A 21790-nucleotide genomic window follows, 5' to 3' on the forward strand; every position below is an offset into this window, starting at 1 on the left:
TTCATCCCGGGGCTTGCTCGAACCCAACTCGCGTAGCCACTTTGGCCAAGCAACTCTCTTCCAGCGACTTACTCCTCCGGATCGCGACCTCCACGCTTCTTCATCTCCTCAAGATATTCCTCCTCGGTCTCGAGATCAAATGGCAAAGGCCTGGTGATGGGATGAATCGAAGCACCGTGGTCTTCGAGTTGCTTGAGACGCTTCATCGTGGCGGGTTTGGTGCGATTGACGCTGTAAAGCTTGACGCGGCTACCACAACGTTAGTATTGCTATCGAGCATGTAAGAGCTTTCAGAGGGCTACTCACTGGCATGAGGATGTCACGTGGAGATCCCAGTTCCATGCACTTCGCACGAAGGTGGGTTGCGTCTGCGTATAAGGTCAGCGAATGTTGTCTGGTAGTCACAGCGAGACTTTGCCACGCCACATCGAGAAAACCACGATATAAGATGTGCGGGACCTTCGCAACGAGGATCGAAGTTTGCTTACATTCAGAGCATCATCCCAGCAACGCACGCAGAATTCACTGAGCAACGTTAGCATTTGTCGCAGAACCACCGACGACAATAGACTTACAGCCATCCCTCAGCATCGACTGGAACATCGACCCACCACGTGCGCCAGGCATGGTAGTATTTCTTGCTCAAGTTCTCGTATGGCACCTCATACCAAACACCACCACCATCGTTGCTGACTTCGACTCGTTCCGGCCAGCCACTTCCACTGTATGCCCAGCCAGTCATGCGGATCTTCCCATCGTGTACAATGACGTCTTTGTCGACAGGCGTCATGATAGCACTCGCAACAGGCATCGTCTGGATACTGAAACCGTTGCTGTACGTGACGTTTTGCTTGCCGTTCTGCGGAGTATAGTAGAGGTACTCCTTCATTTGAACGGGTGCCAGCGACGGCTGGTCGATGACGTTGATGCGGGTGAGCCATTTGCAGCTTCTGGCGCCGATGTAGCCCATCACGACAGTACGGAGTGGGAAGCCATGGATGGCTGGTAGTGGCTCTCCGTTCATCTCCCACGCCAGCATGACCTCGTTGATCTTCACCTTGCGAGTCGGAACTGATACAGCGTAGTTGTATACGTGACCCTTCTTGAAGTAGGTGTCGGCGCCAAAGAACTCGACGTGCTTTCCTTCCGGCTTCAGTCCGCAGTACTTGAGCACCTTCTTGAGACTGACGCCCACATAACGGGCCGTACCAATGGCGCCTTCTCCCCATGGCGCATTGATGAGTTCATCTCCGTCTCCAGGGTAGTCGTGAATCTGCTCGATACGGCGCGTACCACTACACTGAAGAGTGACGCAGGTCTCCATGCGTGGGAAGATGCTCTCGTCCTGTAGTTCCTTCAATGTGATCTTCTTCGGCTTGTCGACGAGACCTTCGACTTCGAAGAAGTATTTCTCCGGGTCGATCTCAGGAATGCCACCGTGGTTACGGACAAAGTGGTCTTTGTTGTTGGTAATCTCCGTTTCGACCAGGCGCTTCCGCTCCGGCTCCCCGTTGTATGGGAATTGCAGTACATGGACCATGTCCTCGCTCTTCTCTTTCTTGACGTGTTCCCAAGAGTCGGCCGGCATATCCTTCAGCGTCTTGCCCATCGCGTAGTGGTAGTGTTTCCATCGCACACCTTCGAGGACAGGATTGGTATCCGGCAACGGCTTCAACTGGAATTCGGGAGGTACAGGGAAGTCATATTTCGCCAGAATTTCCGCCGCCTGCTTCTTCTTTTCTGGGTATCTCTCCCACTCGATGTATCCTTTCCACCCTTCTCGCTCTTCTGGGAAATTCGGCTCTTCGGCTGTCAAGAGCTCGAAAGGCTTCGCGTTGGGTTCAGCGGGCGCCATGGTCGGAGTGTGGAGTTGGGGAAGTTTGATCTAGCATGAGGCTCGGGATGCATCCCCCTACAAATGCGCGCGACTGTCGCATTGTGGAGTGGACGCGCCAGCCCATGTGCGTTATGTCATGACCTCAAGGTGACTGATACTTAATCATGGGCTATACTGATCTGCCATAACGTGTACTGCAGGCAACCCCTGTACATCGTGGTGCCAGCACGTGGTTTGTCTGGATCCACGAATGAAAATCCCGCAAGCTCCGCAAAAGCGTTAGGAAGAGATACACCACTGCGTCATCACGATGAACGTTGAAGAGCTGCCACACATCCTGGGACGGTACGATGCGCCTAGAACCAATAATCGTTAAGCCCGAAATCCGAGAATGGGCAGGGCAAATGCCGGAGAAAAGATGGCAACGGTGCGACCCGCATGCGATTGATGAGTAAGAATGCTAAAGTCTTGAGAATGCTTCTTATTAGTAGTCATTGCTTACAGACATGCTTGGCGTAGTACTCGTGAACCAGACCAGTTCTAGTCGGTGATGCGCAGCTGATTACATGCAGGTCGCACACAGAAAGTTCGAAGAGGCTCGCTCATGTGGCCGACGATTTTCGGGAGGCCAGCGCGAATTTTCATCCCAGGGGTCAGGCATACTGCAGACAAAACCGGAAAGCAGCGCGATGACTATCGTTGTTGCAGAGCAAGGGATGGCCAGAGTTGGCATGCACGCATGGAAATGCGCGGCAGTTGCTTCACAGGTTCTGCACGTGTCGCCTCGGCAAGTTGCATGGCGTGCTAACCCGAAATGGCTTGGCCCGCTTCTGCCCGCCGTCATCTCACCGCAGAACACCACGATCTCAGCATCTGTACATCCGTCAGTCTCCGCACGTCTGCATTCGATATGGCTAATCAATAAGGAAGCCGCAACAACACCTTTTGACATCTCAAGGTAGATTTTCAAGATATCACTCAGCTCTCGCAATGGCGGACGCGGAGCTAGTAGCGCAATGGAGTGCACCCCTATAGAACTGCTGCTGCCTCAGCTGTAGGCATTACGCCGCCTCATTCCAACCACGAAATAGGATTCCGAGCCGTCGAACTATGCCCATGCGTCTCACAACATCAGGCACGGCCAAGCACCTGCGTGCTAGAGGAGCGAATCATCTGCTAGTCGTTCTCACGCGCTCCACGTCCTTACTATCTGATCGAAGAAATCTCATCGAATAGTATCGCAGTTCATGTCCCTTCCGAGGAAGGATCAAACATCAAACGAATGCGATTCGATATGCCATCGGAAGATGAGGACTTTTCCCACGTGGCGGCGCCATCAAGGGCCGCCCTTGCAATCACGGCCCGCGTCCTTCGGTTCCAGAGTTCGATATCATTGACCGGCCGCCATGCGACCTCTAGGAAAGCGCGCGATACGGAGTAGCATCAATTACGTTCAGATTGGATGTCGAACGAACACCATAGCCGGGGCTATGGGCTCGTACTGCTGGAATGTGTTCAGTCCCAACTGTACGAGTAAAAGCTATGAAACACGGGATCAAGGGATCGCCCAATACAGTGAAGGAGCCGTATCAACTAAACTCTAGATGGAGATTCGTAACTCGCATCTGGCGAACGGAAGGACCATGTATGCATATCTCCGTGAGGACCTCTGGACGATCTGGCCAATCGCAATTTTTGATCTGGACTTCTACGCCGCAGATATGCAGATATCGTTCATACTGGGTAGTAGTTGGACGATGTCTGGCTTGGAGGAAGGCAAGCGCGGGTTGCGTGGCTGCCCAGAGAGTCCATGGGAAGCACACCATCATCAATGGGGGAAGCCCAGTTCACCCGGCAATAGACTGCTACGTCTCGGCTTGCTCAACACGTCTTAAATGGTCATATTAATCGGTCACCCTTAACCCTCGTCTTCGCCCCGCATCTTCGCCTCTCATTTTCACATTTTGTTGTCTATACCTTAAGAGCAACAATGGTCAACATGGTAGCCAATGCCCAGAGCGCGCTATTGCAGAAAGCTAGAGACTCTGCCTCTTTCGACACGTTCCAGCTTACATGCATACTCTGGGGAAGGTAAGTACAGTTTGTGATCCTATGTAAGATCCTCTCTAACCCAACTGCAGTGAGAAAATCGTCAAGGAACGACGGGCCGCCTTCAAGCGAGTCGAGAAAGCAATCGGCACCGACGACAATGCGAAGCTCCCTCGATGCTACGCGCAGACCTCACGCGAGGATCTATTCGAGCAAGGCCTTGAGATGGGGAAAGCGTGTCTCGATGACATGCTCAATCATGACCATGAACACTTCGTATGGATCACGCCGCGATACAACCTCATGAACGCCAGGTATGTTGAGGCAGTCAGGAGAATCTTTCAAGACGAACGGACTGACTCTCAACAGCCCCTTCGGCCACAAAGCCATCCTCTTCGAGCCCGGCATGGAGCACAACGGTACTGAGGAGCAAAAGGCAAAGTGGCTTCCGCTTGCTCGATCTGGTAAAATACTTGGTACATACGCGCAAACTGAGCTTGGTCATGGTTCATTCGTGCGAGGTATCGAAACGACCGCCACTTTTGACCCCGATCGCGATGAGTTCGTCGTTCACTCCCCAACAATCTCATCGACAAAGTTCTGGCCTGCGGGGCTAGGCTTCTCGACCACACACGGCACAGTCATGGCGAGACTCATTGTTGGCGATCAGGACCACGGCCCACATATCTTCCTTGTGCAACTCCGATCTGTCGAGGACGGCACACCAATGCCTGGTGTGAAGATGGGCGATGTTGGCTTGAAGCTTGGGTAAGTAAGGAGATTACGGAAGATGTCAGGAGTTCAGTCACTCACCAAGACCCAGCTACAACGAAGCTGACAACGGCTTCGCCTCCTTCGACAACGTGCGCATCTCTCGATCGCAGATGCTCATGGCTCACAGCCAGCTCACATCCGATGGCACATTCACCAAAGACCCCCTTCGCGCCAAGCTCTCGTACTCCGTCATGCTGCTCGTCCGCGGCAGGATGCCCAGTGTCTTTACGGTTCAGCTCGCCCAAGCTTTGACGATTGCGACACGATACTCTGTTGTACGACAACAAGGCCTCGGCCCTGCTGATGCGTTTGCCACTGAAGGCAGCATCTTGCACTACAAGCATCAGCACTTCCGTCTTTTGAGCTTGATCGCCAAGACTTACGCCATGTTCTTCGGCTCTCGCGTCTGCGACGAACAGTATAACATGCTTCGGGAGATGCAGAGCAAGAACGATCACTCGCTTCTGCCAGCTGTTCACGCATTGACTGCTGGGATGAAGGCGTACGTTACGTCCGAAGCCGCTGACGGTGCCGAAGACGCGCGTAAGTTATGCGGCGGTCACGGCTACATGTCCATCTCAGGCCTACCAGACATCGTCGGTGCCTTGGTCGGTGGAGCAACCTTCGAGGGCGAGAACTACGTTCTGTGGCAACAACTCGGACGACATCTCCTCAAGCAACTTGACCGCCTACAAGATGGCGAGCCGATCGAGCCCCACGTGCAATACCTGACCGATGTCGAAGACCCCAACCTTCCATGCTGCGCATCCGCAACACAATTCCTCGATCCCAAAGTACAACTCGCCATCTATCGCGACCGTGCACACCGCATGGTCGTGAAGGCGCATTCGGCAATTCGCGCATCGACCAAGTTGCCGGCGGATGCGTGGAACGAGCACATGATGCTGCTCATCTCCGCCTCGCGGGCCCATATCGAGTACTTCATCCTGAAGTCATTCACCGACTTCATCTCAAGCCTGTCTGACTCTACATGCAACTACCTACGCATCGTCTTGAACCGTATGCGCTCCCTCTATGCACTGTCCACTATCATAAACCCACGTACCGTCGACGCAGTTTCCTTCATCGAGACAGCTGACGAGCGTTCTCCTTACTTCACTTCGGGACAGCTCGACACTATCCGACATCTTGTCAACGGCTTGCTCGACCAGCTACTGCCTGAGGCTGTTGGCCTGACTGACGCTTGGGACTTTTCCGATGCTAGTCTCTGTAGTGCGCTGGGTATGTACGACGGCAATGTATACGGGAATATCATGCGTTGGGTTGAGCAGTTGCCTATCAATAAGAAGTCGTGGCAGAATGCTGGGGTACAGCAGGGGTGGAAGAAGTGGGTTGATCCGATCCTGAAAAGGGAGGCGAAGTTGTAGAACGACGGAGCCTGGATATGTAATTCACGTTGTCGCGATAGTATAATGTGATGAGGACAGTGGTGTTGGATGCTGTGAATTGGAATATTTTGTATTGCGACGCACGTACTGCTGAGCTTTGGGGTGCTCCTACATAGAGTCTGAGGATTGCGATCTCTCTCATTTGATGAGGAGTACCTTTTGCATGTGTGGTGGTTATGTATTTCGGGAGTCATGAGTGGCTCGTCTCGCTCTGCGTGTGCTCCTACATAGCACAATACGATAAATCCAACGGGTCTGATGATAATGTAGACTTGAAGACCATCCACTCGTATGAGATGCATTCCCATTACTCGTCAATCGAGGATACAAAGTAGAAGGGTACCTCGGTGCAACTGTCCACCTCAGTACCAGACCTTACGGAACTCTCCTTGCCAAAACCGCTCATTCAGCTCTTCAAGCTTGACCTCCACATCAAATATACCTCTCAATGTTACCGAGACTCTCTTGTCCTGTCTAATAAGTGCCTCCAAGGCAGGGAAAACCATGACAAACTTCTTCACAAAGCCCTCCACATCGTCCCCATTCACCCCCCTCGAGAACGGGTCTGTCGATTGGACTTGTATCACGACATGCCTGATCTCGTTGAAGTATAGCAATTCCCGGAGATTGGCGTCAAGTTGGATGACGTTGTCCTCAATGTAATCGCGATTGAAAGCGAGGCGAATGTGGAGGTGCTTGACGTGCTGGAGCACGTCGATGTCTAGGCCCCAACTGTCGATGCCGAGGAATTCAAAGCCTACGGAAGCATGCCTAGGGTTGCGATCGCGTCCAAAAGGGAAACCGAGGACCATGAAAGTCGATACCTCGTACCACATCTCGCCGATCTCTTTCATGGCGTCAAGCGGAACGTATTCCTCCATGAAGAGATGATCGCAATTGGTCTGCCGGAGGGACTGAAGCCACTCACGAGTGTATCCGGGGCGCCCGACGGTGTAGATTTCGCGCGGTAGTAAGTGGTCGTAAACCATGTCTCGTAGTTCCCGTGGTAGTTTGCTCTGAACCATTTTGGCCAGCGTCAGGCACTCTGGCTTTGAGTAGGTCGCTATGTACGTGCTGATTTCTTCGTTGAGCTTTTTTGCCGCTTGCTGGACCATAGACGCATTGTCATATCTGGCCTGAAAATTCTCCAGAGGGTGGGACGTTATTGTTTTGAAGAGTGAAGCGAAAACGTGTCGCATCAATTCCAGTTTTCGCAGATTTCTCAACAGCCGGTTAGCAAGTCATCTGGCAGTCGCGATAATGTTTATCTACCGATGAACAAAGTCCCTATCCATGTTCGAGCTTGACGGGCCGTGTCGCAAAGGTTCCAAAGCTGTCGCGATGTGGGGATTGCACGTAGGTGGGCAGAGTCTCCGTATGAGAGAGATCAGGTTAGCGTAACGCTAAGTTCTCTTCACTGTTCCTTCCATTCTACCAGGCAACAGCAGCGGCACGTGGTTGACCGAGGTCGCCGCACTGACTACCTTCCACAACAACCCAGCAACCCTGCATCGCATCAGCTAGACGTTTTGAAGTCACATCCCCGCTGTAACCAGCCTCGCACACGCACCCTCCTCATGCTCATGAAACCTGCATACTCGTTGTCTTTTGGCCTGGATGCTGTTAGAGAGTATTATTCTTGTATGCAACAAGTGTCGTTTTTCCTCTTCACATACCGCTGAATCATGCTGATGTATGCGGCAAACGAAAGTAGGATGTGAGCATAGAACAAGATGATGAAAGTGAATTGACCTTAAACGCCGTCTCCTAGCCCGTACGAGGGCAATGGGTATCTATGCAGGCCGTTGGTACACAGAGTAAAATACATTTGAAACCATGAATGCGCCGATTTCCCGTCAGTCCTTTTCCACTACAGCCACAATACGCCACGAATGTCAGCGCTCGAAGACTGGTAAGGAAACAGCTCCGCGACATTCTCTGGAGCATCTTTCCCATCGAGGCAATCTTCCACTACTCGCACAATGCCTTCAAAATCAGACAAGACGCGTTTCGCATATGGCTGACTAACGGCCAAGTCATGTAGCATGCCCTTAGCGCGGTGGAAGGCCTCGATGTGGGCCTCGGTGTGAGGATGCGTCCTTCCAGCAGAGTCGCGGACGAGAAGAGAGCAAAATACCAGAAGTGCATTCGACAGGGCCGACGTCATGCGATGCCGAAGGCTGAATGCCTGACGAACTTTCCGCGTAAAGAAGGTCATTCTGGTGAGGGTGTCGCAGGCAAGTTGGCTGAGGTGTTCAGCGTGATTGTCGTCGTATTGCAGGGAGATTATGACGGAACGTAGCCCCCAAAGAACGAAGTCTGTCTTCTTCTGTTTGATGAACATCGTCAGTGGTACATCCCCATCACCATCCCGCTGAGCGTATGATGGCATCCCCAGTACTGGTAAGTCGTGATCGAGGTAGTGGGAGATCTGCCGATCAATGATATCCTGGGTTGTGCTATCCAGACTGCGACCGTCGACAGCATTGCTGGCATAACGCGCCCAGAGTATGACATAGTGGATGTAGTGATCGATGAAAGGCCTGGGGTCATCATTATCCTCGGCTTTGTAGAGGTTTGCCTATAGAACGTGAGCGTGAGGTAGCAGGAGGAGGAGGACACGTTGATCTAGGAAGAAACTGAACACCCTGGAGGCGACATCGACGTCAAGACACCCACTTTGCATGTTCATCTTGATGTAGTCTCCAGACCTGTTCAGCGGGAGGAAGGATAGGAGTCGTGGACTTTACTTACCCTTTGTGAGAGGTCTACAGGTGCTTCGACTTGAATGTCGGTTTCGTGGATCCTGTATGGTCTTCCACACGTCAATGAGATAAATCGGTCTTGGACGAATATATTCCAGAAGGTGCAGATGCGCTCATATGCTTGAACCGTCGTGATGTTTGTCCACGTGGATTGCTGATGTAAGGAGGACTGGAAAGCGAGTGTTGCAGCGGCGCCGATGGTGTTGTAAGCTGGACCGGGCATGTCTGCGTATTGGTAGTAGAGGGCCTACAACTATCAGTCTATGCGCATCAAGTTCGGAGCTTTTAGGCACGTACCTGGAATAGAACGCACTGTATCAGCGTCAGATCGCCGCTTCCGCTTAGTAACGACCTCTTGTCGACGAGCTCGTCAGCCATTTCAAGCCAGCGCCAGCCCTTAGGCTTGCCAGTGTCGATGGGTGCGACATTGAGGAGTACGTCGCAGCATGCGAAGATGGTGTAATTCAGCGCGAGAAACTCGCTATCTTCTGATGGTATGGTCGTGCTTGCTAGCATGTGTTGGCTGCGGTTGCGGAACTCGGGTTCATCTATGCACGGATGAGACAGGTGAATGTCGGTGAAGAAGGAGGCTAGGTACTGTTGGTAATCGGCGGGACTAGGAAAGGGTAGCTTCCTGTTGCCGACTTGTACGAGGTGCGATGGGTCGCCGTTGACGGGGGAGCCGGCGCTTGGGACGACGGGTATTGCTGGGTCTGCCGACTCTTGTGAGAAGAGCGAGGGCTGTCCCATGAAGGCGAGAGCTGGGTTGATGGGATCCAGCGGCGGGACAGACAACGCAGCGTCACCTCTGAAGGCATCGCTGCCGTTCTCGTCACGCTCCACACTGCCCATTGGCGTCATGGTCAGGCCTCGGTCGCGCATGAGAGCCTCCATCATGGCCTCAATTCGGGCCATGCGCGCTTCCATGGTCATACCGCGTGTGCTGGCATCGCTCGCCCTCCGCTCGGTGCCGTTTTCCGACGGCATCAAGCTCCTTCGTGGTACGTTGTGGCTGTTGCCGTTGGCGCTGGTATTTGAGGCTTGCGTATGGAGGGCAGGCGTGGGTCGACTGAGGTTCTGCAGGGCTTCGGCGGCCGTCTGGTCTTCAGAGAAGAAGCATCGCTTGCCGTTGTCCATGCACCGTTGGCATGGGTTTTCTCCGGAACACTGTTGACGTCAGTTGTTGACTCTCATTGTTGTTGCTGGGATAGTTCATAGATGCGGAAGCGACGCTGTCGCATGAGGAAGTCGCGATGCAGTCGTGAGAGAAGTGGCCGAGGCAGCTAATGTACAAAAGAGCGTACATACCTTGAGCTTGGATCGCCTGCATGATACACCTGCACAATCTGTCAGCCGGCTGATGGCATAACCTCGTCGTCCTGTCGCGCGAGCTGCGTCGAACCACTACGGAACCATCGGAATGCCGCATAGGAAGCTCGAGATGCGCCGAACCAGAGCGAGTGTCGCGACTTACATGCTTTGGGCGCGTACTTTTGCCGGACCTTTTTGCGCTTGGGCGACGACGACCTCCTCTCGACGTCCATGTGCTCCATAGGTGAGGGATTGCTGTTCATGGCGCGATGGAGTTGTTGGAAGAAGGATGGCGCTCCAGCGAGCTACTTCGGAACGCGACCGGGATCCGGGCCTTTAGCGCGTCTCCAGCTTCCGTCCTCCAACAGCCAACGGCATCGCTTTCATTCCTCCATCCATCACAGACGTCGTCAACGAGATTTGTATCGAATCAACGAGTTTCAAGCTACACAAAGTGATACTGCTCAGCTGGAAGTTTCGCGGAAAGCCATTTCGAAGCGAAAGGCCCGGTATGGACACGCCCAGCTTCTGACATGTGATCGCACCATCCTGAGGCCTGTTCCTAATGCGCATGTCTACCTTCATGCTCACAAAACTACTCGACATCGGCCACAGTCCGATATCTTCCTATCGAATTCCTCGGCACCCAGATTACCTCGGCACCTTCAACACCAACTCGCGACCGTCAGCGTTAAGTTCACAGCAACCACAGCCGTGGCGCCGTTAAATCCACGGCTGCCGCTCGCAAGTGAGAAGTAATCTGAACATGAGTAACATTGACTATTATTGCTATAGAATCTGGAACGGCAGCGAGCTGAGACGTGCTCACGGCTCTGCGTCCTCGCAAATGACGGTGTCTTCATCTCCTGCCTCGCGCTCGTAGCCGTAATGGACGTATGAGTTGTCAACCTCTGGACCGCGGTAGGTCTCGAAAGATAAAGAACAATGCGATCAAGAAAGGGAGCTATCAAAGAAACAAGAAAGGCAAAACTTGCTCGCGCGCTGGAAATGCATGACTGGACACCTCCGGTATGCAGTCATGAGAAACAAGCAGACATGGATCATCGTAGCTTCGTAAGCCATAGTGTCGTGAAGTCGTGACTTCGTCGGAAAACCCTTTTTAGGTCCTTTCTTTCATCCTTCCGTACATCTCAAGACATTGAAAGAGATCAGAGTCAAGCTTCGAAATGGCGTCCATCAAAGAGACTCATCCATGCACCGCCCAAATCTTCAACGCCAGCCCACAAAGCTTCCTAAGCGCCTTCGTCTCCTTAACCTCCCTATACCTCTTCGCCAGCCCATCAATCTTCCTCACACACTCCTCAATCTGCGCGCGATAATACGACGCATCCATCGTACCCAGCACCTTATCCTCGCCATTCGCAGCATTAACAAGGCCCTTGATGCACTCGGTGACTGCGCGGCGGTGACTGGACTTGGGCTCGGCGTGCCGGAACATGTCTTCCATTTCTGCTTGGAAGACCATGTTGTCGGTGCTGATGTACTGGAGGACGGAGGTGCGGGCGGCGCTGTCGCCGGGCTCGATGGTTATGGATGGGATTTGGGGGTTGGTGGCTTTGGAGGCGGCGTTCGAGGCGGTTGCGGCGATGAGTTTGCAGATGCCGCTGCCGGGTGGCGCGGAGGTGGTGGCGTTGGCGATGGTGGATTGGGGGGCGTCGGGGTCGATGCCGGAGGTGGAGGCGCGGCCACGGAAGGACCATCCTCCTGCGGGAGGTGGGACTGCGCCAGGGAGGGAAGAGGCGGTCTGAGATGTAGTGTTCGCCATCGTGTTGGCGTTTGTAGAGCTGGAGCTCTGATAGAGGTCGCTGAACGGCAGCGGCTTGGGCGCAAGAGGGTCGACGAATACCGTCGGGTTGTTAAGACGTCGAAGGATCTCCTCAATACACTGGGCCATGCGCATAGTTTGTAAATCCAGGTTGTTGGACCTGCCCAGTAAGAAGTCGTAGAGTGCCTGTAGACGAGCCATGGGCCAGGCTTCCTTGAGCTTCTGGGCACCATCCGGATCCAGAGGGATATCAGCGTCAAACTCTTCAAGCACACGCTTGACGGGTTCAAAGACTTGATGGGTTAGGACTTGCACGACCCTGGCCACCTCCCACTGTTCTCCGGTTTGGAGAAGATGTTCCAGTCGGTCAATGCCTTCGAGCATGTGGCCGGTATGCCATGCTAGCACGTTGATGCGGCCCTTGTAGACGTCCTTGTAGTGACCAAGGAGGATCTGTGTTTTGAGTCGAGTGACCTCTTCTTCACGAGCCAGGCGAATCTGCTCGTCGTGCTGGCGCTGTACATCCACCTTGTGATCTTCGAACTGGTTGAGAAGGCTGATCGTGGCCATGCGCTGGTTGTGCTCGGCAATCACAGGTTCCATTGGGTTGTGACCGGAAGGAAGGATGGGCTCTTTCATCTTTTCCTCGCCGAGGACGTTGATCAGCTTCTCACGCACATACGCCCTGCGCTCCTCGGAGGTCTGGTTCTCGTAGAACTCGGCGGGATGTTGTAAGTTGCTGAAAGCTTTTGGCGGCGGGAGTGCTGGCTGCGACGTCCACCGGGGACGCTTGTCCTTGATACCGGTTGTGCGTTCCAATGAGGTTCGCTTGTAAGGAACATGACGCTTTTGTTGTTGACGTCGCTTGCGCTCCGCCAACTCCCTTCGCTCGTTCTCTCGAAGACGCATTTCGCGCTCGTAGAAATCTTCTGCGGACTTCCGCTTCATGGCCATATCGTACCATTTAGGGTCCAGTTCACGAGGATGGGGTTCTCGCTTAGGTTTCGCAATGCGGCCTGTGGCAACGGCGTGGTAGGACTGCTGCTTCTTCGGGGAGTCAGTCGGGTTGTGTTTAGTCTTAACAGCAGGTTTTCTGACCTTGACCCGCGGCAGGAGTTTTGTACGCGTGGAGCCGTCGCGGACGTTGTTGAGTCCTTCTGCAACGATATAGGGGGTTGCCCTTAGGAAAGGAAGCTATGTCCATGGTTAGTCGTAGTCTGGACGCCATCTGATGGGACATACAAACCTTGAATACGCGAACATGAGTTTCGAGCTTGAGGTATACCTCCTGGTACTGGATCTGCGCCTTTTCTCTAATGACGCCTACTAGGTAGCTTGCACCGTTCCGCATGGTCTCGCGGATAGAAACCATGGCGAAGAAGTCGGTGGGGGTAGATAAGATGAGTGAAGTGTAGGTGGAAGTGATTGGGAAAACGCTCTTAGACAATTGGGTGACTGCTAGGCTGTCTGGATCGTGGAGATTTCGATGAAGATGTGAAGTCAATGTACAGCAGAGGCAGTTCGAACCAGAGAGAGTTGATATTGAGAGGGAGGAACGCTGGTTAGAGAAGAGGGAGGCAGCTAGATCGGTGTACGCTAACGAAATCGCGCTTGACCGACGTGGGGTTCTTGGCGTCGTGAATAGCAGTGAATACTAGTGAATGGGGAAGATTATGACGGAATGATAGGCAGTCACGGCTATGAAACGCCAGTCACCACGGCGAAAAGAGTCATTTAAGTCAGGCAGGCGGAGAAAATAGGGAAGAAGAGGGTCAAGAAGGCTGGGAACGGGTCTTGTGATTCGCAATTGACGTTATTGCACGCGAGCTTTCACTGTGGCGGAACTGCCGCCTTGTGACAGCCCTACCGGCAAAGAAAAACAGGGCGGGCTACAATGCCTTGCCATCGTGAAGCCGGAGTGAGTAGGGGTGTTGATAGACAGTGTATGCTGAGATGGTGTTCAAGACAGTGTGGAGTGACATGGAGGTCGTCTCCCCAAGGGTATTCCACACTACACTCACTGAGGTGCAGTGGCATGTAGACCCCGAGGGGCGTCAGCCCAGGGTACCAGACAGTCTAGGATATTACCTAGGGAACGACAAAAGAACATGAGAACTGAGTTGAATGTGGAAATGCAGCCATAGGCCACAGACGAAGATGGGATGGTGAAGGAGAGGAAGGGAGGTGTGGACACTTGTGTAAAGAGTGAAAGTGGTGGTGAATCTTGCGTCGAGTCGCGGAGACGTGTAGGAAAAGATAGTGCTGACTTCTTCAATACTGTAGACGTCGAGGGCCGCACCTGCCGCTTGGAACCAGGTAGGGTTCGTCGCTGGCGTTCCACCCCATTTCTATACGGAAGGAACCATCGTACTCTCACTTTGATGCACCACCGTCTGGCAGCCCCAAAGAAGAGACAGATTTGATGTATCCCACAATACCGGAGAGGCGAAGGCAAAAGGAAGAGAGGTATGTCCAGAACCAGACGACGACCCCTTGCTCACCTGCCGCGCGTCTTCAAGTCCACGGATACGGAAGCAGCGGCACTCAAACTGTTCGAGACGCCCAGGGGTCTCTAAAACAACACACTGAGGTGAAGATGCAGCCATGAAGGATGCAGAAGAAGCCAGACCAATGCAGGTGGGGACCCCAAAATGAAAATAGTGCCCACGACTCAGGCACCAGAAGTCTCGACCGAATCCTACTCCATGGGCAGTCAGGCGTCCAGCGTTTGCATCGTATTGCGGTACGGATCGATCGCACGTCCAGTCCTTCGAACTCGGTGTTGCACGTCAAGTGTGGCGTTCACGGAAGAAAGCCAGTCCTCTGAGGCTGACGGCAACAACAGGATAGCGCTGCTTACATACCTAGGTACATCGCGACGCGCTTTGAATAGTAATCCACCCCAACACCCACAGAACCCCCGATAACAATCCCCCCTTTTGACGCCTCGATGACGGGACGCGCAAGCCCCAAGGATTTGGGCGAGATTTGTTCCTGCAGACAGGCGGCTTGATGTGGCTTCTGTGGCACAGGGCGGCTTGGCCGGATGCCGAAATCCGAGTTGGCGCGTGGGGTCTTGCCGCAAGTGGCTAGCCGACGGGGCGGAATCGACGTTTTCTGTCGAAACGCAGCCTTTCTGTCGAATAGCATTGATGGCCCCAAGGCAAACATGCCAAAGCAGGCTCTCGCCCATGCATGCCATCTGTGGGGGCCGTGCCCTCACATCATGGGCGCCGATCGCCTGGGACTTCTTGATCCTCGTAGTATCAGGTTTCTCAGGGCTGCCCCAGGTGCCCGCTTGGTGTCGTGTATATCTCCCGCTTGCCCTGCCTTTGTCGAAGCTGCTTCCGGGGTTTTCTCACTTCTTACTACTAATCACGCGTTCTTGGGGACAGGACGCTCAGTTTACTCTTTCTTTTCGCGGCTACCTACATTAGTCACTCGTTATACCGAACTTTGTAATTACGCTAATATGAGGGTCTCGCAACTTCCCCTCCTCGCCATCACTGTCGGCGCCAGCCTCGTGCTCGCTCAAGAGCGCTGCGACGCGCCTTCGCCTGGCATATACTGCAACTCGACAGAAATTCTCGCCTACCATGCAGACGACTGCAAACCTTTCCACGTTTTTGTCGCACGAGGCTCCGACGAACCCTACCCTGGCCGCCTGGGTAACCTTACCTCGAAGATCTGCGCGGCGATTGGAGGATCATCAGAATGTGGTTACGAGGATGTCGAGTATCCTGCAAAGAGCTCAGCATGGGGAGCAACCGCGTGGTGTGAATCAGCAAGCAAGGGGGCAAAGAGCGGACAGGAACAGATGAAGGCGTACAGCGAAAAGTGCCCAGACAGCAAATTGATCGTATTGGGTTTCTCGCAGGGAGCATCAGTCGCACAGGACATGCTCGGTGGAGGAGGAGGTCCAGTCTTTGCATGTGAGCAAGACATGAACCCAGCTCTGGACGCTTCCATTGGTTCCAATGGTACGTACGCATGTGTGAAGAAGTCACGCTCTACACCGATTTACTAACTATCCGCTCCAGTCGTCGCAGCAGTAACATTTGGCGCTGTCGTCCGTTCCCGTGACCAAAACTTCACCGTCGGCCGCGGCGTAGACTACGACGGAACCAGTGCACGCAGCCCCGAACACCTCAAAGGACTAAACGCCTACGCCGACGTCCTCCTCGACTACTGCCACTACGGCGACCCAATCTGCGCCGTTGGCTCTTCTCCTCCGGACACAAACGAGCACCTGAACTATTTCTTCATGCACAACGAAGAGGTCATCAAGTGGGTATCCGGCATGGCCAAATCAGGTGGTGATGTGAGTGCGAAACCCAGCAAGCCCGTAATCAGCCAGTCTTCCTCTTCGACAAGTGTGCCCGCGAAGCCCGCTGCCACAGCATCTGGATCCGCTACCCCTTCACCTGTTGCGACGACAACTGACGATGCGACGAAGGTTGCAGCGGCTAGCGCTACGGGTGCTGCCAGCTCGCTGACTGCTACCCTTGGCTATATGTCGGGGTTGGCTTTGAGTGTGGCTTTCTTTTTGTAGATCGTTTGCGTGATCTTCTAGCATCATACCCTACATTTCATTCCGAGAGCTTGTGTCACAAGCATCGTTGTTCAGATATTTAACAGACGAGCTGAGGAGTTGAGGAAGCATACAACAAGCATATACACACGGCGTACATGGTGTTCATTAAGTCTTGGAGGGAATTTGAACATTACTCTTTCATTACTACGAAGCCATTATCATGATGACATGCAAGATATACTGGCGTTCCCAAGTCTTTTGCCAGTAAATGCGACAACCATCAACAGAACATGACGCCGCCAATGCAATGCATGCGAAACGATATCGAAAACAACAGCGAATCTACAAAAGACCAATAGTCCTCTGCTTCATGGTCCTGACATCGACATTCTGCCAGAAGCCAACACTGAAGAGAGTGATGCAGTAGACGCAGACAGCCGAGATAAGCATGTATCTCTGCGTCTGACCGTAGCTCAGGTTGATGGCATCGCGAGTGGGGCTGCCGACAGGGTAGCTGTCCTGAACATTGAAGTCGCCGTAGATAGCAGCGAAGTTGTCCATGGCGCTCTCAGGCAGATTAGCCATGAGACGAGCAGGGAAGACACCAGTCCAGATAGCGCCTGCAACTGTAGACCCAATAGCGCTTCCAATCGAGATGATCATAGACTCGACGGCCAAGAGGGCAGGGAAGTCTTGCTGTTTAGACACAGCCATGAGGGTAGTCTGCTCCGAGATAACCAAAATACCACCACCGAAGGCGATGAAGATCATGCACATGACAATATAACCAATGTTCTCGTCAGGCTGGCGGAACTTGATCATGAGACCAACACCAAGCATGGTCAGCGGCACACCCAAGAACAAAGAGTAGATCTTGAGCTTTCCGTAGTACCGCAGCACAAGTCCGTAAACGATGGAGCAGAAGCAGCTGCCCATGGTGTAGATGTTGGCGATCCAAGTAGCATGTACAGGGCTCTGGTCGAACAAGACGACAAGAAGCGAGTAGAAGTACGAGTCCCAGCAGTACCAACCGATGTACAAAGAACCGGCCATGGTGTAGGTGAAGATGACAGTCCGGTTCTTGAGCAAAGGCCATGGGATGAAGGTGACGGGTGCGCCGTACTTCTCCCACAGACCGAATGCGACGACGAGGAGGGCGCCGAATACGAGGAAGCAGATGATTAGGGGGGACGCCCATTGCTTGGCTTGGTAGGAGTAGATGTTGAAGGCGAGGAGGAAGAGGGACAGTCCGGCGGCGAGCAGCAGGAGGCCAACGGCATCGAATTCGCGGAGGTAGTACTTGAGCGTTTGAGCAAAGTTACCGCGGCTGGGGCGGGGCGTGATAAGACCCTCTTTCTTTGCCTTGCCCTCGTAGATGATGAACAGAAGCATGAGAGGTGAGGTGACAATAGGCGCAATGATCGCAAAGATGCCGAAAGTCCATCGCCAGCCGATGCCGCCAGGGGCTGTGATGCTGTTGATGCCGTATCCGTAGATCCAGGTAGTGATGAGCCATGGAGAGGACGCATATCCGATGAACAGGGCTCGGTTCCTCAACTTGGAAGTATCGGCGATGAAGACCGTGATGAAGAAGTCGATACTGTTGGAACCGACGTAGAAGAAGGTTTGCGCCGCGCAGTAGGCCTTGACGTTGTTGCAGCTCGCCATCAGGATGAGACCGAGGACGTAGATGGCTACACCGAGGCCGAGACCGAAAGGTCGGCCCCAGATGTTGAGGATCTTGGCATATGGGAGCTTCCAGATACCGCCGACGATGGAGGAGATGACGCTGGTCAGGGCGGTCAAGGAGTGCAGCTGAAAGTCACTGGTGACGTAGGGCGCGAGGGTGCTTGAGGTGCTGGATGCGTAGGCAGTGAAGAACTGGATGAACCACATGCTGATGTCGTTAGTGTAGTTCTGGAGCAGTGTGAAGGGAGTGACTTACGCAATGTACGCGAGGATCAGGTCTCGCTTCTTCCACAGGAGCGAGGCAGCTTGCACATGCTGAACACCTGCCTCCGCGGTGGTGTCGACTTTGTTCAGTTCCTCATCCGATTCTCGACTCCTGGCCGACTCCCTCGGGCTACCGACCTTCTCGTCAGGGCGAGCAGCATCCATGCTGGTGTGGCCCTGGTAAGAAGCAGGCACGTCGGCAATGTCTTTCTCGTTGGCATCGGCATTCTTGGTGTTGCCAGAGACCAATGCACTGGTAGTCAATCCCTTGAAAGTGAAACCCATCTTGGCGATAGGTGTAGAAGCACACCAACAGAGAGGCTGTGATGAAGACGAGATGAAGAGATTGATAAGACAAGGTACCGCGCGCGCCTCAGGTTCATATACCGAAAACACTGATCCACGCAGTTCCACCGCAGGACCTTTCCGAGACGCGCCCGGTTACCGGCTCCTCGTCGCTGGGTGGGGAATTCCGTTCACGTTCACCATGAACAGGGAAATAGTCGTGAATATCACGCGCTCGCTCCCTGTTAGCATGATGCACCGAAGCTTGACTTTGCTGAATGCAGTTGGTCCCCCGGAATTAAGCCTTCTCAAGCACGGCCCAGACAGCCTCCAAAATCTTATCTCGATAATCAGCCGGCATCTCGGGCCAATAGGAGCGAGCGGTGGCGTGACGCGTGGGTTATCAGATGAAAATTTTCGATCTAATCATTATCTGATCAAAACCCGCAAGCCACGACGCCTGCCTGTACCACTCCACTGCTTGCCCTCTGCTCCGTCATGCCTTCGTAAAGCGGGGATACCGAGGGAGATGATGCTAACTAGTCTGCGACTACGGACCTGCCGATGGTGCTCCCAATACTCGATAGCCGCCGGGCATGCGGTGGAGCTTGCTCGGGGTTTCTGCAGAATTTGCTTCATTGCTCGTACCGTGGTGGCGGCCTTATAGATAGGAAAGAAGAGAAGTGGGCAAAAGGAGCGGGAGGAAAGGTACAATCGGGTCAACTGGAATTCGAGAAGCTTTTGCTTGCAGGCATACCGTTCCTACCATCGTCGGTGTCCAATCGCATCCCATCGTCGTTGCTGCTATGAACGGAATCAAGGGTCTGGCAGGTTGGCGTGAGTGGGGTTGACGGTTGGGGTGCTCGTGCGAAAAGACGTGCTAACGGCGGCTAATCCTTCATCCTCGGGTCCCAACAGCAGGAAAGGCTTACCTGAGTGCAGATCCACCCATCCACCAGCCTGGAAACCGAACGTGATGCTTTCCGTGTGATGCCGGGAAGCAGGAGGAGGAGGGGAACGGCGTGGTCAGTTGTGCGCAGGCACGACTGCGAGTTCGATGCGCACGAGTCATGTCAGCAGCCGACAATCGGACATGCGCGCGTCGCGTACCTGTCAGCTGCGATCGGTTGCGTACATGTCTACGTCGACCTGCACACAACACAGCATGCTCTCTGTATGCTCAAGGTAGATCGGTCGTCACTTCACCTACGTTACGCAGCTCCATCATGTGATTGCGACGACATTTGCATCACGCTGTACGTACCGGGCACGATGTATGGCGCCGTGAGTACCAGAACGTACACCTTCGGACCACCACTGATGTTCAACGTCATATCGCATGCGGTGGAGGCTTTTGAGCACATGATCATGATACTCAAATAGAGCTGTAGAGGTGGCGAAACACCATTGAGTGCACAAAATAACCTTGGGTATACTCAATATTTGTTTCCTTGCGTTGCATGGTCGGGTAATGTTTGTTTCCTTGCGTTCTTCGACCTTCTGATAACTCCCTTCTAGCAAGCTGATTCCTTAGGTCTTAGGTACCGCTCCAACCCGACCCCTCCTCTCCCATCATATGCTCTGCTCATTGCTTCATCCATCTTCTTCACCCACTTTCGGTGTGTCGGCATCCCGGTGGCCTAACGAATGAGATAATTCTCCAAGCTCATCTGGTGCTTTCGCCTTTCCTCAAGTGACTGCTTGGTCGCTGAGATAAAGACCTTGCGGAAATAGGGACAAGTCTTGAGTAAGTTCGACCATGCTTCTCCAGCCACGTGGTCGACAACGTCATCATCACCCCAATTACGAACGATGACGTCCTGTATCAACCTCTGTAGCGGCGACGTGCCGTGCAAAGTTCCCTCGTTTTCGACTTCGTAGGTGTGGAGGATCAAGTTGGCCATCAGTGGATGTAAGAACGGACTTGAGAGGGCTTCGAAGAGGCGCTCCATAGCGTAGTTCTGAAAACCCTTCGCTCTCAGGCTAGCGCCGAGCTCCCAGCACAGAATCGCTGCTTTAACGGCCCAGTCCATTACACCATCAGGTGGAATAATCCAGCTCACGTCCTCTGAATTAGGAAGCGGTGATGCTAGAGATTTTCGAGATGCCAGAGACTCCACCAGTTCTTCCTTCTCTTGATATTTTCGGGTATACAGCCACTGAACGAACAAGTCGAATATTGCCGGGTCATGCTCACTTCCTAAAAGATAGCAGTCCTCGTAGATGTCCTCTTCCAACTGGTCGGCCTGGCATTCGCTCTCGACCAGCATCATGTGAACCGACCATTTTCGGCCAGTTGCTCGATGATGAATGCTACCAATCGTACCGTTCTGTATACTGAAGGTGGTTTCGATTCAGTGATAGCTTGTCGATAGAGTTACATTAGCAGCATACCTTCTCAAAACAGCCTCTCCATGAGCGCAATGCTCAATTCCACCAGGACTTGCGAATCCAGTTGCCATGTTGTTGCTGTGTCTGGTGATGTTGGTAGTGGTTAAAAGTTTGGTGAAGCAGGAAGGCGTGAGTAGGAAGCAGAAACTGCGTCTTGATATACCAGCGTCCGCTGAGTAAGGTGAGAGAACGGCACGCTCTCACGCCCTTACGCAGTGAGAGAGTACTCACCGTCAAACACAACATCGCCCTCACACACGCTATTTGATACTCGATGGGAAGATGTAATCGAGGGTGGAGAGAGACTTAGTTGCATGGCGGTGACCCGATGAGTTCGAGTAGACGTATTTTGCTGTGTTGGAGAAGCCCAGCGTACAGGCTGCGAACAATTCTTCGCATGTGGACATAACAGCGTAAAGTTCGCAAGCTCCATCGAAGCACTCAGGACGATGCGCAATACAGATATCTCACAACGGCCACACTTTGTGAGAATATCCTTCATGTGAGATTATAAAAGAACGGCATCGGAAGGGACTACCCACTGCAGCAGCACGGTCATTACCTAGGCATCGTCGGCCCAGATTCTCGGCCCAAACTCGACGCCTGGTCATAATCTGCGCAAACCATGTCCAAGGGAAATGTCGGTTAGTCGTAGAGTACCGGCTTGTCACTCGCCGCATGGCTTTCGCTTTCTTG

General features: G+C 53.4%; 7 protein-coding genes across 7 annotated transcripts; 2 read left to right on the forward strand and 5 right to left on the reverse strand.

Moving 5' to 3' along the window:
- Window positions 1-68: 68 nt before the first annotated feature.
- Window positions 69-1855, reverse strand: J4E88_009990 (uncharacterized protein; the record flags this gene model as incomplete). Its single annotated transcript, XM_049403587.1, has 4 exons — window positions 69-249; window positions 307-368; window positions 489-525; window positions 576-1855. 4 exons carry the CDS (start codon window positions 1853-1855, stop codon window positions 69-71), a joined length of 1560 nt encoding a protein of 519 aa, XP_049250749.1.
- A 1972-nt stretch (window positions 1856-3827) lies between these two features.
- On the forward strand, window positions 3828-6048 carry J4E88_009991 (uncharacterized protein; the record flags this gene model as incomplete). Its single annotated transcript, XM_049403588.1, has 4 exons — window positions 3828-3928; window positions 3979-4200; window positions 4256-4654; window positions 4710-6048. 4 exons carry the CDS (start codon window positions 3828-3830, stop codon window positions 6046-6048), a joined length of 2061 nt encoding a protein of 686 aa, XP_049250750.1.
- Window positions 6049-6431: 383 nt separating this feature from the next.
- On the reverse strand, window positions 6432-10028 carry J4E88_009992 (uncharacterized protein; the record flags this gene model as incomplete). Its single annotated transcript, XM_049403589.1, has 6 exons — window positions 6432-7205; window positions 7640-7682; window positions 7950-8650; window positions 8824-9081; window positions 9132-10001; window positions 10023-10028. The coding sequence occupies 6 exons, from the start codon at window positions 10026-10028 to the stop codon at window positions 6432-6434; spliced, it is 2652 nt and encodes an 883-aa protein (XP_049250751.1).
- Window positions 10029-11352: 1324 nt separating this feature from the next.
- J4E88_009993 (uncharacterized protein) lies at window positions 11353-13303 on the reverse strand (the record flags this gene model as incomplete). Its single annotated transcript, XM_049403590.1, has 2 exons — window positions 11353-13125; window positions 13178-13303. 2 exons carry the CDS (start codon window positions 13301-13303, stop codon window positions 11353-11355), a joined length of 1899 nt encoding a protein of 632 aa, XP_049250752.1.
- A 2100-nt stretch (window positions 13304-15403) lies between these two features.
- Window positions 15404-16483, forward strand: J4E88_009994 (uncharacterized protein; the record flags this gene model as incomplete). The annotated part of the gene is made up of 2 exons (XM_049403591.1): window positions 15404-15911; window positions 15972-16483. 2 exons carry the CDS (start codon window positions 15404-15406, stop codon window positions 16481-16483), a joined length of 1020 nt encoding a protein of 339 aa, XP_049250753.1.
- Window positions 16484-16807: 324 nt separating this feature from the next.
- Window positions 16808-18703, reverse strand: J4E88_009995 (uncharacterized protein; the record flags this gene model as incomplete). Its single annotated transcript, XM_049403592.1, has 2 exons — window positions 16808-18362; window positions 18411-18703. The coding sequence occupies 2 exons, from the start codon at window positions 18701-18703 to the stop codon at window positions 16808-16810; spliced, it is 1848 nt and encodes a 615-aa protein (XP_049250754.1).
- Window positions 18704-20343: 1640 nt separating this feature from the next.
- Window positions 20344-20973, reverse strand: J4E88_009996 (uncharacterized protein; the record flags this gene model as incomplete). The annotated part of the gene is made up of 1 exon (XM_049403593.1): window positions 20344-20973. One exon carries the CDS (start codon window positions 20971-20973, stop codon window positions 20344-20346), a length of 630 nt encoding a protein of 209 aa, XP_049250755.1.
- Window positions 20974-21790: the final 817 nt, after the last annotated feature.

The sequence above is a fragment of the Alternaria novae-zelandiae genome, assembly GCF_023758075.1.
Source record: "Alternaria novae-zelandiae strain BMP 2774 chromosome Unknown scaffold_27, whole genome shotgun sequence".
Taxonomy (NCBI): domain Eukaryota; kingdom Fungi; phylum Ascomycota; class Dothideomycetes; order Pleosporales; family Pleosporaceae; genus Alternaria; species Alternaria novae-zelandiae.